This window comes from Leptopilina heterotoma, unplaced genomic scaffold (genome assembly GCF_015476425.1).
Source record: "Leptopilina heterotoma isolate Lh14 unplaced genomic scaffold, ASM1547642v1 Lhet_95, whole genome shotgun sequence".
NCBI lineage: Eukaryota > Metazoa > Arthropoda > Insecta > Hymenoptera > Figitidae > Leptopilina > Leptopilina heterotoma.
In genome coordinates this window covers 2,118,986-2,134,624 of record NW_025111202.1, presented here as the reverse complement: position 1 = coordinate 2,134,624, position 15,639 = coordinate 2,118,986, and the positions used below count along the sequence as shown (strand labels likewise).

The 15,639-nt window shown below is 29.8% G+C and overlaps 2 protein-coding genes across 3 annotated transcripts; one reads left to right on the top strand and one right to left on the bottom strand.

The window, feature by feature from the left end:
* Positions 1-721: 721 nt before the first annotated feature.
* On the bottom strand, positions 722-7,459 carry LOC122512187 (serine/threonine-protein kinase SIK3-like). 2 transcript variants are annotated; one of them, XM_043627894.1, is made up of 13 exons: positions 7,190-7,458; positions 6,329-6,625; positions 6,080-6,250; positions 5,786-5,909; positions 5,487-5,607; positions 5,156-5,393; positions 4,778-5,084; positions 4,549-4,673; positions 4,056-4,194; positions 2,940-3,068; positions 2,379-2,597; positions 2,074-2,270; positions 722-1,888 (listed from the first exon to the last, which is right to left on the bottom strand). In XM_043627894.1, exons 1-13 carry the CDS (start codon positions 7,340-7,342, stop codon positions 1,382-1,384), a joined length of 2,727 nt encoding a protein of 908 aa, XP_043483829.1. In that variant the 5' UTR covers positions 7,343-7,458; the 3' UTR covers positions 722-1,381. The 2 variants fall into 2 exon arrangements, with proteins under 2 accessions (XP_043483829.1, XP_043483830.1); XM_043627895.1 differs by lacking the exon at positions 2,940-3,068 and having other exon boundaries at positions 7,190-7,459.
* A 1,529-nt stretch (positions 7,460-8,988) lies between these two features.
* LOC122512207 (cyclin-dependent kinase 14) lies at positions 8,989-14,018 on the top strand. Its single transcript, XM_043627921.1, has 7 exons — positions 8,989-9,531; positions 10,919-11,008; positions 11,103-11,231; positions 11,723-11,919; positions 12,046-12,428; positions 12,510-13,054; positions 13,145-14,018. Exons 1-7 carry the CDS (start codon positions 9,486-9,488, stop codon positions 13,234-13,236), a joined length of 1,482 nt encoding a protein of 493 aa, XP_043483856.1. The 5' UTR covers positions 8,989-9,485; the 3' UTR covers positions 13,237-14,018.
* Positions 14,019-15,639: the final 1,621 nt, after the last annotated feature.

Here is a 15,639-nt window from a genome sequence, read left to right as displayed (position 1 = left end):
ACATATTCTTTTGTTAAATATGAAAAATATTTTCTTAAAGTTATATATTTATATATATTTTTCTAAATGGTTGTCTCATTGTCGTTTGTAAAAGAAACTTTGATAATAGAATGATACTGTGTTGATTAATTATAATTTATCTGCTGAAAAATAGTAAATTATAATCTCTATCAAAGATACATGCGTGTAGGTTAAAAGTTAGAATTAATTTTGGAAACAATCAAATTTGAGGTTTCATTATTATAGTTCTTGACTGTATTCATTAAAAATTTGAGTCATTTTAAAAATACAATAAAAATCTATTATTTATTTAAAAATAATATTTAATAGGAAATATGTACCTATATTATAAATATATAATAAATAATAGGAAATTATATTGCGCATATTTAAAATTTTTTTTAAATGTATTTGAATAAAATTTTGAGATCAAATAGTATGATGGTTTATAAGATGGGACATTTTTTTTAACCCTTAAAAGGTTCACTCTATATTTTTTACGTTTCTGAGAAAATTGCCTACAGATTAAAAAAAATGTACTAAATTTCATCAATTTGAATTGAATTATTAAGCTTTCAATATAAATCACCCAGTGTGTATCGAACGTAAGATTTTCAACGAGTGTGTGTGCTTTAAGGGTTAATATTAATTGCCAAATATATGTAATTAATTAGGCATAAATCAACAACTGCTTTGGATGAAATATATATATATATATATATATATATATATATCTCTTTTCAATATCGCAGCTTATGGAAATAAAAATTTTCAACATTTAAAATGGTGAGTGAATGAACTCTACTAATTTGCTAATACATTTATGCAATCATTTTGCATTATTAAATATTACGAACACTATTTATAGACATGTATTACTTCCTGATATTCTTTCATATAATTATTTTGTTTAACGAATAAACTAAAATATGTCGTATTACATATGCGATAACAAAACAATTGGAGCGCTTTGCTTGAATAACACGCTAATCAAAATCGATTAGCGCATTTCTTTTGCTCTTTCTTCCATTACAAAATGACATTTGAATAATAAAGCATTCTAAATCACTTAATGCCAACGTCCAGTATAATTTTTTCACATGACTATTTGTTTATAATAATATTTCAAAATTTAAAGTGCTCCGTTAACTTTTTTTATTAACATTTTAATATACTATATCTTCTAAATCAATTAGTTAATAATATTTTTAAAAGCGTTTGTCGGTATAAAATAAAAGAAGATTACTCATCAAATATGCAGCATGCTGTGCAATACTGTAAACAATTTGTGGTGTGTGGCACCAGGAATGTAAGAAAATAAAATATAATAATAATAATAATAATAATAATAATAATAATTAAGGTGTTGCTCTTGTTGTCGTCAAACAGTAATGCAAGAAATCAACTGTTGACACAGCTGACTGTATTGCACTTGGTCCCCGCTAATTCTACGCATTTTTATACCTTTGACTTCTCTCTCCTCCGATTCACATACCCTTAATTCAATTTGTACACCGCCAGGATATTCTAAACTGAATCCTCCACCTTCTATTTCTTCCCTTGAAAAAATGAAACCTTTAGGTGGCGCTCTAGCATCTATAATTTGTTTAACTCGACCTAATATTGTTTCTGAATTCAATCTACTAGATTCATCAGATAAAGTAACTTCTACTTCTGTTGGGATCGGAGAACTAAGAGGCCTGCCAATTCCTCGAGTGATGCTGGGTAGTGAAGGATCACAAAGCTCTGATATGATAAATCTAGGAAGAGGATTATATTCTGGTAATACGTCTTCTAAAGAATCAGGCGATGGAGAAGGTGATGGTGAGCACCCCACTAAAACTACTTGTCCTCCCAAGACATCTGTTACCGAAATTTGTGGTGGCACCTGTGAAAAATTTATATTTATCATAATTGAGTTGTTAATTAAATAATATTTTTTGTTTATCAACATGTTCAACGTGTTCTTCTATAGAGATTATTGTCAAGTTTAAATAGTCAAGACTTGAAGAAATAAAACTGCTTTTAATAAATTATTTTGGATTCTTTTTGTTTGCAATTAAAAGTAGTTACCCTTGGAAAATCCACAGGATGTTCTTCTTGAATCATGTCTAAAGCTGGACTGTTACTCGGGGAATAACTGACAGGAGTAGTTGCTGGAGATCGATGGTGTCGAAGTGGACTGAGATCCAAAGGCGTCGCTGGTGGTTGAGTTGGAGTACCATGAACAATACTACCTTGCACTGAAGTTGTAGTCAGTCCACTAAGCCCTAAACAATAGAATTGTATTGATTTATAGATGCAGTGTCTAATAATGATAATAATAATAATAATAATAATAATAATAATAAAAAGAAAAAATTAAATAACAATTTTACCTTGTGTGATTGCAGCAACACCTCTTTCATGGACAGGAGAACCAGGAATGCTAACGGGACTATGAGATGGAGAAGCTAGCCTTTGTAGTTGCTGATATTCTTGCTGAAGTGCCTGAATTCCTGGCCCAGGAGGTCCTGAACCTTCTGAAGCGCGTCTGACGGGTGAGTATCTTTCAGACGCTACGTGTGCAGTTGGTTCTTTGTAAGAATCCCTAGACCCTAATAAATCAAAAATTAACGTGAATTTATTATGCACAAACAATATTTTTTCTATTCCTATTTCTATTAAAAAAAGTGATAATTCTTAAAGATGTCAATGCGATTGAAATATGATCAAGATTTTCTTTTTAAATGTTTAACAGAATAATTAAATAAAAAAACATTATTTCTTACCACATGCTGATGCTCTTAATTAAAATAGTATCCTTGCAGAAATCATTTCTAAACGTCATTTGCCCCAATTGAATAAATTGTTTATTTTTAAATTTGTGAAAAATGAAAGAAAAAATGATATTGCGCGCGGATACCACCTTAAATAGTACACAAATACAATAAAATTACCAGTGATAGGATATAAAGAGGATTTCCTATGATGTGCTGACGTCCTAAGATGTGACGGCAGCAACCTTGATGGAAGATAAGCTCTATTCATCCTAGCTTCCACTTCCATTACGAGTTCCGGGTTTATAACTACATGCAAATTACCAGTGATCGAGGCGTAGGAGTGCAGTGGACATAATAAAATCATGCAAAATCAAATAACAAAACACTCAATAAATAAAAAAGTATTAAACAGACACTAGTATTACAAGAAAGTAATAATAATAATAATAATAATAATAATAATAATAATAATAATAATATGTATTTATTATCAATATATTTTCTGTATCATAGTCAATTCTGAAATAATATAATAAATAAATAAATTGTAATATTTTCTTACTGTGTCTATAGAGAAAGTAAGTATATATTTCAAGACAACTAACTAAAGCTGTGCAAACGAGAATTTTCTTTCTTTTCATATAGAAAAAAACTACACAGTAAAGTTTTTTTTTAGTAAAACCTATAGTGTCGGGAATTTTTATAATTTCCAAAGTAAACAATGTTTATGTGTATGAAGCAATAAACAACAACACTGAATGCATAAAATTCAACACTAAACATTTGAATTTATTTAAAAAAGTAAAATAACTACTCATAATTTTAGCAAACAACAAATTTAAAAGTTGATGAATATTTTCCAAGTTTCATTTGCTATACATATTTAAGATTTATTTCATTAATGTGCAAAGCTAATTATACGTGCTAATTGATAATCCTGGCAGTTGGAAATTTTCTCGCACTTTTTCTAATAAACTACTGTAGTGTATACAAAGTGTGAAAATTAATTTTGTTGACATGTTCTCTAAATCAACAACAATGAATGCACTGTTTTATTTTCATACTGATGGAATCAGTGTTATATTTATCTACACTTAAAGATTGGATAACTTAAATCATAAATCATAAATAATACTAAATATATCTATAATTAGATATAAAAAATGAATGACAGTTTGAAATTTTAAGAAAAAAGCAACAAATTAAGAAAAAAAAATAATATAATAGACTATAAATTTTATCTTCACACCAAAAGCAGAGGCAAAAACTAAAAGAGTAATGTGAATTTTATACCTGGCCTTTGCATAACTGCCGTTAAACCACTGCGCCTCCTTCTGTCATTTCCCCCTGACGTATTGTTTGCTCCATTATTTTCAGCACTACTTCCAACGTTCAACGATTGAGTACACTGTATATTAGTTGGACTGCCCGACTGTATGGATTAAATTAAGTTAGCACCGAAATTGTATTGTACAATTAATTTTTCAACCATAAAATTAAAGATTAAATTTTTTTTTTTAATTCGCAAAAATTTCTAATTCGCTACAGCTTTTAGATTATTTAGAGAAAAATTGAATAATTTTTTTCATCTCACTATTATTTTGAATATCGGCCATTTTCATAAAGTCGAACGAATGACAAACAACAATCCAAAGCAATAATAATATATGTTACTAAATTTTCTAATTTAGCCTTTTAAATTGTTGACAGATGTCGTGTTACTTATAAATAAATTATTATTATACACGGAGAGAATATATATATATATATATTAATATACACTTACTGGTTGCAAATGTTCTCTACTTCCAGGATGACTCCTTTCCTCTCTACTCCCGGAACCATATTGCTGTTGAAAAAAAACATGAAGGTTAGCACCCCCATCTGATGCCCTTCTTCCAAAACTGCTGGCTGCAAAATTATTTATTGTTATTAATTGTGTCGTATTTTTCCAGTTTATGCATGGACTATATAATTTGGAATTGTTATGTTTTTGTAAATATGTATAAACTTACTGGCTCCCATCACAGTAGGCGGTTTCAATAAATGCTGATCCTTTATTTGAAAGTTTTGAGGCGGTTGGTTTTGAACTAGAGGAAGATTGAGGGGGAGATTCGTGTGGGGTAATACATTATTGCATTGCAATATAGGAAGGAGTTGTGAAGGGGGAAAACCTGATGGACAATTAAAAGAATATAATGCAGGTGGTTGGTAAGATGTATCGCCTGGACCGACAGTATGTCTTCTTATAGCATGATCTGGCGCACACACAGGTAACTGAAGGTTGCTTCTTTCATCAGCTTCTGCTTCTGTTTCACCAAACTAAATTTAAAATCAATTAGTTAATAATAAATTGACACTGTAGAATATTAGCCTATTTTTAGTAATAATACCTTTTCTAATTGATGCGCGTCATCATCTGCATAATCTACAGGTATGCTCTGTATGGTAGGTAAGCTCGTTATAGCAGTTTCCAATCGATCTGCCAATAAATTGTATATTGCAGAAACATGATCGAAAGCATTTCCTTGTACCGATTGCAGTAAGGTATCAGCACTTAGACCAGGCAATCTCAGCATACTTTCAATGACTATCTGATTTATTTGAGGCGGAGAAATTTCAGGGCTAGATCTAAATAATAAATAAATAAAATCAAATTTATCAATTTTTAACATCTTGGGAAAAAATTCAATCATAACGTTCAAGTCAAACATAGAAATTTACCTTCCTGATTTTGATTCTTTTACATTATCGCCACACATCCAAGGATGCAGTAAAATTTGTGAGATACTTAAACGCCGTTCTGGTTCAACCACCAACATGTGCCTAATTAATTTTTCACAATCTGAAATTAAAAAATTATATTATATAAAGTCAGTTGATGAATGACACAACTCAAGTCTTTATTAATATTAAAAGATAGTATGTAATATCAAATAAACACTATTTTGAATGTCTATAGTGACAGTAAAAATAAATTTGAAAGCAACAAATACATAAATTAAATAATATTAATTGTTTACCAGCAGACATGAAGAATGGTATTCTAAATTTTCCAGCTATAACCACTGATCTTAGTAACTGCATAGTAGGTCCATCAAATGGCAAAGCTCCACAAACAAGTACATATAAAACAACTCCTAGGCTCTGCAATAAAAAACATTTTATCTTTATCAGTAAAAATTTTTTATTTAAAAATTACCTTTTAATAATTTGACATAATTAGTTGACAATTACTATGTATGTGTTGTAAATCAAGAAAGAAAAAGATGATTGATGTGAAATGCTTTTGCAAAAAGTGAAAAATGTTTGCTTACCCAAATATCTGCTCGTGGTCCATCATAATGTTTACCTTCAAATATTTCTGGTGCAGCATAAGGTGGTGACCCACACCACGTACTTAAAGGTATACCTGGTGTATATTCATTACTAAATCCAAAATCGGCTAATTTTATATTATTGTCTGCATCAAGTAGTAAATTCTCAGCCTGTTTATTATTAAAGAAAAACAAATATTGAATAAATGCACTTGATTTAGTGAAAATTTAAATGATTTACTGTCTCACCTTTAGATCTCGATGAACCACTCTTTGCTGGTGGAGATAACGCACTGCATAAACTATTTGACGAAACACTCGTCTTGCTTCTGGTTCGACCATTCTACCATTTCGAACCAAGTGATCAAATATTTCACCACCAGGTGCATACTCTGTGACTAAATAAATCATTTTTTCTGTTTCCATTACTTGATAGAGTCGGATAATATGAGGATGTCGTAACTTTTTCATTATATGAACTTCACGAAAAATTTTGGCTAAATTTTCTTCATTCAATTTGGTTTTATCTATTATTTTTATGGCAACCTGTAAAAAGTAATTTTTAAATCGTTTCTATAGTTTCAGGAATTTACATGAATTTTTTACTGGTTCAAAGCCTGAATTATCATAATTATGATTTGTATATAATGATGTGATACGTTTGAATAATAGCTCAAAGTAATTGTTTGCACAATTGTTAATATATTTTATATATGTAAATGGCTAATTATTCAATAAAAAAAGTAATGTATATTGAAAAATAATTGAAAAAGAAAATAAATAGCTTGTACTACAATTGTGACGTAAGGTAGATCATGTGTTTATTAATCAACAAATATCTTCTCAAGCATTCATTCGTTAGATTAAAAATTAAATGATTTGGAAAGAATGTAATAAAGCTTTTTTAAATAATGACACACATAAGGGATTGATTATGAAAAATTATAATTTAATCGATTACTGAGAAATTGGCTAAAAAAGTGAATATTGGAGAAAATAATATATATATATATATATATATATATATATATATATTACAATTATATATATGTATATATAAAGAACAAAAGTGTACAGCCAAAGAAAGAAATTTTTTATTCAAAGACATACCTTAGATTTTGTTACAACATGGGTCGCCATTTTAACAACAGCAAAATTTCCTTTACCGATTGTTTTTTCTAATTCGTAGTAACCGACTCGAATCAATTTATTAACAGGAAACTGGTGCAAAACATCATTTTGCGACACCGTCGCGGATGCCATGTTTTATCACTCAAGATGTTACCAATCATCTACTCCTAAATATTTATAAATCGTCTTTGTAAAAAACGACTGAGATCCCTTTTAGACATTCAGTGTTGGGAATGGTGAGTAGAAAATTCATCTAACCAAGGAACACTCAGTGTTGCCAGTAAGTCTCGAGCGTTCGGCGCCATCTGTCGAAAAAAAAATCGCCGACATGGGACGGCACCTTTAAGAAACTGTATATCTGTCTCTCTTACTTCAATGTAAAATTTCCGTTTGGACAATTTTTACAGAAGGTGTAAAGGAGCATTGAAGCTGCTTCTACAACAACTTTTCTTTCATCGACATGAGCGTGAAAACAATGCGCCCGCAACTATTTTGTATGGTTTTAACAGTGCATCTTGTTCGATGAAAAAAAAAATTGTTGTAGAAGCAGGCCGCAGTCCCATGGCAGCGTTTTGCGTTGCGTTGTAATAAGAGAGAATGCAGCAAACGTATATTTGCGTCTTTTTCTCTCCCATTACGACGCAACGCAAAACGCTGTCATGGGACTCCACCCAAACGCAGAGTTTTGGGATCCTATTGGAGAAAGGCCTTTAATAGCAACCGACACAGACGCAGAGTTTTAGGAACATATTGGAGAAAGGCCTTTAAATGCTCCCTATGTGAAAAAAATAAGTTGACATGGAATGCGAAAAGCGCCACGCGCCAAGCCGAAAAACTGTTGCCATTTCAAAAAAAAAAATCGCTAAGGCAGTGTTTACATGCTTGCGTTCGAACGCTGCGTTTTGCGTTGAATAATGAGATAGAGAAAGAAAGACATATACATCTGTCCTTTTTTACACTCACTGCTCAACGCAAAACGCAGCGTTTGAACGCAAGCATGTAAACACAGCCTAAGGCTGGAATCCCATGGTAGCGTTTTGCGTTGCGTTTTGTAACTAGGCCATGAGTGTGAGAGAGATGGAGATATATGTTTGCTATATTTGCACTCATGGCCTAGTTACAAAACGCAACGCAAAACGCTGCCATGGGACTTCAGCCTAATACTGGGAGCACTGTATACCGGAACCTCCGAAATGTAAAGGCCTGCGCAGAATAGATCTGTAACCGGAACCGCAATCGTAACCGTAGGCGTAAGAATGAGTTAGAGAAGGATAAACAATATACCTATCCTTCTTTAACTCATTCTTACGGTTACGCTTACGATTGCGGTTCCGATTACAGATCTATTCTGCGTTGGCCTTAAAACAGAGTAAACAATGATGCTCATTCCAATAGAATTGGCCTGATTTCTCGAAGCCACATTAACTACAATTTATTGTAGTAAGGGAGCATTTACACCTTCGGTAAAAATTTCCAGAACGGAAAGTTTTTCGTTGGAGTAAGAAAGACAGACTGTGTATCTGACTCTCTTACTCCAATGTAAATTTTCCGTTCTGGACAATTTTTTCAGAAGGTGTAAACGCTCCATAAAGAAGAAGAAGAAGATGATGCTCATTCCACACTTGCCAGTGCGGACCGACTAAAGGCCTTTCTTCAATAGGATTTTGGCATTGTTTCGTTAATCGTTACGTTTACGTTCCGTTCAAGAGTGCTGCTCTCTGTACACGTGTGTGAAGGTGCCTTTATGTACTTGACAAAGTCTATATACTGTCTATATTAAGGTTTAAAATTATTGGGAGCACTATCAATTTCATGACAGTATACTTAGTATATATATATTGATATATAATTTGATGTGTGTTAAGTTGTTATAAACAGAATACTTGAAAAACTCTTCTTAGTCAATAATGGAGAAATTATTTGTTGATAGTTACATGTGTGTTATTAGATGAGAGTTATAAACAACCACTATGTTTTTGCTAGTAGGCTTTCAGTAAATGCTTGTGTTTAGCTCTGATTTTTATTATGTTTTAAAATAATGTAGGAGCTAAAGAAATAGTAATAGATAAAAATTGTATTTAATTTTAAAAGGCTCTATGGTGCTGAATATGTAAAAGAAATTAAAAAAGTCTATTATTAGAAAAGAAATCGTGATTTAAAGTTTAAGGCGTCAAGGAGTTGACAGATTTCAACAGTTTGAACACAATACCTACATCGTGCAGTGCGTCACCGCCCATATGCGATGTCTTCCGTCCATAAAAACGAATGAATAATCATGTATTGTCAAGACAAGAGCTCAGTGGCCTCTAAGAGTAAGGAGGGTAAGTTTATTAACATTTATTATTTTTCATCCATTAAAGATTTATGGATTCATTTGTTGAAATGTAAAATTTCAAGTAAAATAATTGTATATATTTATTAAAAAAATTTTGATTTTCTTCCACTTTTTTTTTGTTGAGTTTTTGCACAATATTATTATAGAGTACATTTTTCTTCAATTCTTCCAAATTGTAGTATTAAATGAAAATAAACGTTTACAAAAATTAATTTATACATATTTTAATACAATAAATACTCTTTTTATTCAATTTGGATAATATTTTATAATATTATTCTAAAATGTTATTTAATACTACCTATGAAAATACTTTAATATAAAAGGTTTTTTAATAATAATCTAATAAAAATCATTTTGAAAATTTTGATATTTCAATTTTATAAAAAAAAATTGGCTTATTCTCTATTTTAACTAATATTATTTAAATCTATTTCATAAATCTAATTTGGTTTAGTATATTACATACATTTTTAAAGCGGTATGTCAACTTTTAATCAAATTGATTGAAAAATTAATGTGTTGTTTGAGTAGAAAATTTCGTAACAGATATATATATATATATATATATATATATATAAATATAAATACAAGTTTTAATGTCTCAAGAGATTTAAAATAATTTCCTACTGTATTTAATTTTTCTATATAAAAATAATTATTTCAAAAAATAAATATTTTTCAGTAATGAAAGGAAAAATTGAATTTAATCTTTTTACACTAGCACAAATTCTTACTCCTATATACTTAACATATCCATTTGTACATACTCTAAAAACCGCAATGAAATTTTATTTTGTTAAATCTTGTTTATAAAAGCAAATCTTATGAATTTTCTAAAAACAACTGAATTTTTATAATTTATATTTTCGAACATAATAATTCGCATACCTAATATATTTTCCAATTGAATGATTGGGTATAAACTGAAAGAATTAAAACTTGTAAAATTTTACAAAATTCAAGTACACAGAGTTAATCAACGAAAAAAGGCTTTTCGTTGATCAACTTTGCGAACATGAATTTGGTAAAAATTTTGCTAAAAGAGATAGATTATATATCAGCTGATTAATATTTTTTGAATATATATGCATATTGTTAAAAACTACTGACTGCAATAAAAACGTAAATTAAAAATTTTGAAATTAAATTTACAGTATTTTCTAATACGTGATACAATATTATTCTAATAAAAGTGGAATTTGAAAGAGAAATAAATGAATTATATTCATTTGAACATTCTAAACTTTTAAGAACATCTTTACATACTAAAATCTGTAAAATTTTATTTAAAGATTATGAAAGACGTTTAAAAATACTTATTGTTTGGTAATATATTTCAAAAATTAAAAAACTATAAATTATTTTAATAGGCACGGTCACTATGCGAGATAAAAAGGGTGGTGCTCTTAGTAGGGTACAAAAATTGAAAAAGAGACTAAGTCATAGTTTTGGAAGATTATGTAAGTAAAATTATTATTTTTACTCATATGACACTGTTGGTTAGAATTGGTGTAGAATTGTTTTTAATAGTAAAACATAATTTTAATTGTATAGCTATATCAAAGGAAGAAGCTGATGATGTGACAAATCGAAGTCAGTTACCTTTTAATGGATATTCTGAGGAGTTTTTAGATCGTTTGGAACCAAATGGGAATATTCCTTCTGATAAGGATCATAGATATGGTAAAGTTAATTTGACTACATACTTTTCACAAAGATTTGACTATTGACTGACTTTTTTCGGAAACGGACATTTTTATGTAATTTATATTATTTTATGATCAAGTTTTATAGGTACTTAATGAAAAAGGTATGGCGTTTTTGAAATGTTCTCTGAAAATCATGGAAAAGAGTAAAAGACCTTTGGTAATTTCGAAAATTCTCAGATTCACATTTTTTATCAAGTTTTTAAACATTAGTGAAATCTTTTAAATCTTGTACGAAAACATAATACTTCTTTTTCATTTCATGTACAAGAAGACGGTACTACAGCATTATAAATAATTTTGAAAATTTTACTGAAATTTTCTGAAAAATGACCTGGGAAACGTGGAAAAAGCATGGAAATTTGATTTTCGTTGGAACCTTGTTTCTTGTTTAATAATTGTTGTTATTATTATTATTTTTATTATTTATTGGAGAAACCCTTATTCAAGTTGATTCTTTTTCTGCAGAATGGACTGGTGTTGGTGATCATGACAGAGTACATAGACAACTATCTGTGTCGAGTGATTCGAAATTATTAGATGATGATATACGCGAGGAGGCCAAGGTTATTTTGCGACCGCGACGACCCCCGCGTCCAAAGTCTGAAGTATTTCTTGGTCCTGATCCTCCACTAAGAAGAACAAAAAGATTCTCCGCATTTGGGGTAAATATCCTCAAGAGAATAAATTTCAATTGTAATTTGACCTCAGCAGTTGAAAAGCATGTTTGTAAAAAAGCCTTTTATAACAATACTGTTTATTTTGATTTTATTAATAAATGTATTCTTTAGGGAGATTCGCCATTTGGGAAATCAGAAGCATACATCAAATTAGAACAACTTGGTGAGGGATCATACGCCACCGTATTCAAGGGTTTCAGTCACCTCACAAATCAAGTTGTTGCCCTTAAGGAAATTAGATTACAAGAAGAAGAAGGTGCTCCATTTACTGCCATTAGAGAGGCGAGTCTTCTAAAAGAGTTAAAACATAATAATATCGTTACACTACATGATATAATACATACACGAGAAACGCTTACATTTGTCTTTGAGTATGTTCACACTGATTTGTCGCAGTATATGGAAAGGTATGGAAGTGGAGGTGGATTGGATCCACGAAATGTCAAGCTATTTCTATTTCAACTTTTGCGAGGTTTAGCTTATTGCCATCGTAGGTAAGAAACTATTATTTTATTTTCTTATTTTATTGTACTTTTCTATTGATAAATTAATTAATAAATGTCTCATCATTTCAGGCGAGTACTGCATCGCGATGTCAAGCCTCAAAATTTGTTAATTAGTGAAATAGGTGAACTTAAATTGGCAGATTTTGGATTAGCAAGAGCAAAATCTGTCCCTTCGCATACATATTCACACGAAGTAGTTACATTATGGTACAGACCACCAGACGTTCTCTTAGGATCTACTGAATATTCTACTTCACTTGATATGTGGGGTGTGGGTTGCATATTTGTAGAAATGTTGACTGGCATTCCAACATTTCCTGGCGTACGCTGCCCATATGATCAATTAGATAAAATATTCAAAATTTTAGGAACTCCAACCGAAGATACATGGCCAGGAGTAACACATTTAAAGGGTTATAAACCAAACAGATTGGTCTTCTATCCAATACGAAAATTAGGTCTTTCCTTTCCTAGACTGTATGATGTCATTGAAGGTGATAACATGGCATCATTATTACTTCAATTAAACCCAGATCAACGAATTGGCGCTGAAGATGCACTGCGTCATCCTTATTTCGACTGTCTTCCTAGAAAACTATATGAATTGCCAGACGGTGAGTAAATGTTTCAATTAAAAACTTAATTAGGTATATTCATTCTAAAAAAATGTATTTATTTACTTATTTATATATAATTAATTACAGAAATATCGATATTTAGTGTTGAAGGATGCCATCTATATACAGAATCACGACAATCATATTCTGACCCACGTCACACATCTCTCAAAACTTGAGGTTTCAAATGCATTTGTAAGAAATAAATTATCTGCTCAGTGACAAAAATTTTTCATTTGTAACAGATGAAAAACAGTTGTAAAACAAAGACTTATTACAACTACTGCGCCTTGACTTAGCAACACTTTTTAAACAATTATAAAAAATTTGTTATTTCAATATTATAAAATGAAATTTATTTAAGTCACACTTTTAACGTAAAACTTTAAAGGAATTATGATTTTATTTATAAACGAAACTTAGAGTAAATTTTTAAAATTGCGTTCATTTCATCCAAATATTAGTTTTAGATACATAAGAATCAAAAGTATATATATATATATAAATGTATTTATATATATATATATATATATATATATATATATACAATTACATATAGTAAACCGTACTCTAGTTTTTAGAGAGACTCGTCAATATATTATAAACTTCAAGGCAATTGTTAGCAAAATACATTTCGCTTTTAGAGTTTTAAAAAATTTTTTTTTACGAAATATTAGAACAATATTTATTGAAAATTTGTAATGTTTTTGAAAAAAAAGTCGAAATCTATGATAATTTTTGAATATACATATTTTCTTCATTTGTTAACAGTGCACATTTCATAATGTATTTATAAAATAATTTACTGTGGATAAAAGTTTATGCTCAAGAATCCCTTTAAAATGCTCAACGATGTTGATATTCCCTATTATATATAAAATAAAAGATGCAATCTTTTTCCAAAAGAAAGAACAAAAAAAAACATTATGAAAGAAGTAATTTTTTTAGTTTTTTTTGCTTAAAATTCATGTTTACTTATATTGCTTTAAATGCAGATAATAATTATAAAAATAATATTTCTTACACATTTGTTAAAACGTTCATGTTTTACCTTCTTAATTAATAAAATTTTTTTTGAAATAATAGGCAAACTGTTATGATATAAATTTTTGAAATATAGGAAAATTTTTTACAAAATTTTGCATTTTCCCTACATAAATTAAAATGCTAAATAATTGATTAGTATGTAATCAATTCTTAAATAAAAAAAATAAATAAAAAATTATTTCTTCCTGTTTTGTAAGGATACTGTCATATCAAGAAGGCTAGAGACAGGAGGTGAAACTTCGGTAGTGGGGATGAGTCAAGAACCTTTCTTTAACCAGGCGTTTTTCGTTTCGAAAAGTCGCCGGCGCGGTGCTTCTGCACATCACTCACACATTCAAATTCTTGTATACCATATGTTTTTACATATGTGTATGATATGATTTTAATTTGAGGTTAACTTTAAAGTGCAATCAGTGCAATCGAGAGACACAATTGACAATGTGTGTCATAAAGTCCAACGCACAATAGGTTTACATTGTTTTCCTATATGGGCTTTCTAACCTCAAAATGTATGTAAAATCTTACATATCCCGTAACCGTCTCCCGCACTCAACTTAGTTGTGCTTAGGCCTTTATTGTGGACTCAACCTAAAACGAAGCAGTATTTCATAAGTGCAAGAGAGATAGGCACTTGTGTGAGCAGAAAGCATGATATAGAAAAGGACACTCATATATAACAGCCTTTTGTATCTCATGTAAGTTACCAAGGAAACCGCGTTTAAATAATTGCCCTAAGAAATCGCACCTTTACACTTTTTCCGTGCTAACCTGGCCATGCGGGGTGCTACTCTCTGTACCAAAAACATAAGTTCGAATGCTCATTATGCCGAATTTACAATTTAGAAATGACCAGATACGCGAATCCTCAATAACCTAAATTGTATATTGAATGAAATTCAAAAGTAGGGAATAATCATTTGATATATTCTGCATATGGAGAATATTATTTTAAACTAATTCTTTTTTTCCACAATTTGAAATTATTGCAATTTTTATTTTTGGAATTTCCACTTTACCTACATTTTAATAGATCGAAACGTAAAATATCAGAATTGACATTTAATTGAAATATGATGGAGAATAAATATATATTCACTGAATAAAAAGATTAAATAATTATTAAATGTTTGAATTTAATAAAAACATATTGTTCAAAAGTTACAGTGCGAATTGTACAGAATATATATTAATAAGAAATATAATTTGGCAGAATGTCGATTCGATCGATTTTATATTTGCAAGAAATTCAATTTGACAGAATATCAATTTATAAGAAACACGTTTTCGTAGAACTTTAACTTGTCAGAATTGTAATTTTGTAGAATATTAATATTGGCAAATCTAATTTTGGTAGAAATCTGCTTTATCAGAATGATCACATGTTCGAATCCTCAAAAGTTAGAATTCCATTTTTACCGAAAATGGATTCCACATAAATATTTGGCGCAAATTTTAAAATCGACCAATCAGAAATCAGAATTTTAAAATTTGCGCCAAATATTTATGTGGAATCCATTTTCGGTAAAAATGGAATT

Bases quoted from the DNA above. Each gene is read 5' to 3' on its own strand.
- LOC122512207 (XM_043627921.1), top strand. From the start codon at position 9,486: ATGTATTGTCAAGACAAGAGCTCAGTGGCCTCTAAGAGTAAGGAGG. The intron at 11,232-11,722 runs GTAAAGTTAATT...CTTTTTCTGCAG, and splicing joins TGATAAGGATCATAGATATG to AATGGACTGGTGTTGGTGAT. The intron at 12,429-12,509 runs GTAAGAAACTAT...TCATCATTTCAG, and splicing joins TTAGCTTATTGCCATCGTAG to GCGAGTACTGCATCGCGATG.
- LOC122512187 (XM_043627894.1), bottom strand. From the start codon at position 7,342: ATGGCATCCGCGACGGTGTCGCAAAATGATGTTTTGCACCAGTTTCCT. The intron at 4,674-4,777 runs GTAAGTTTATAC...ATAATTTTGCAG, and splicing joins GCCTACTGTGATGGGAGCCA to CCAGCAGTTTTGGAAGAAGG. The intron at 3,069-4,055 runs GTATAAAATTCA...ATTTGCATGTAG, and splicing joins GGCAGTTATGCAAAGGCCAG to TTATAAACCCGGAACTCGTA.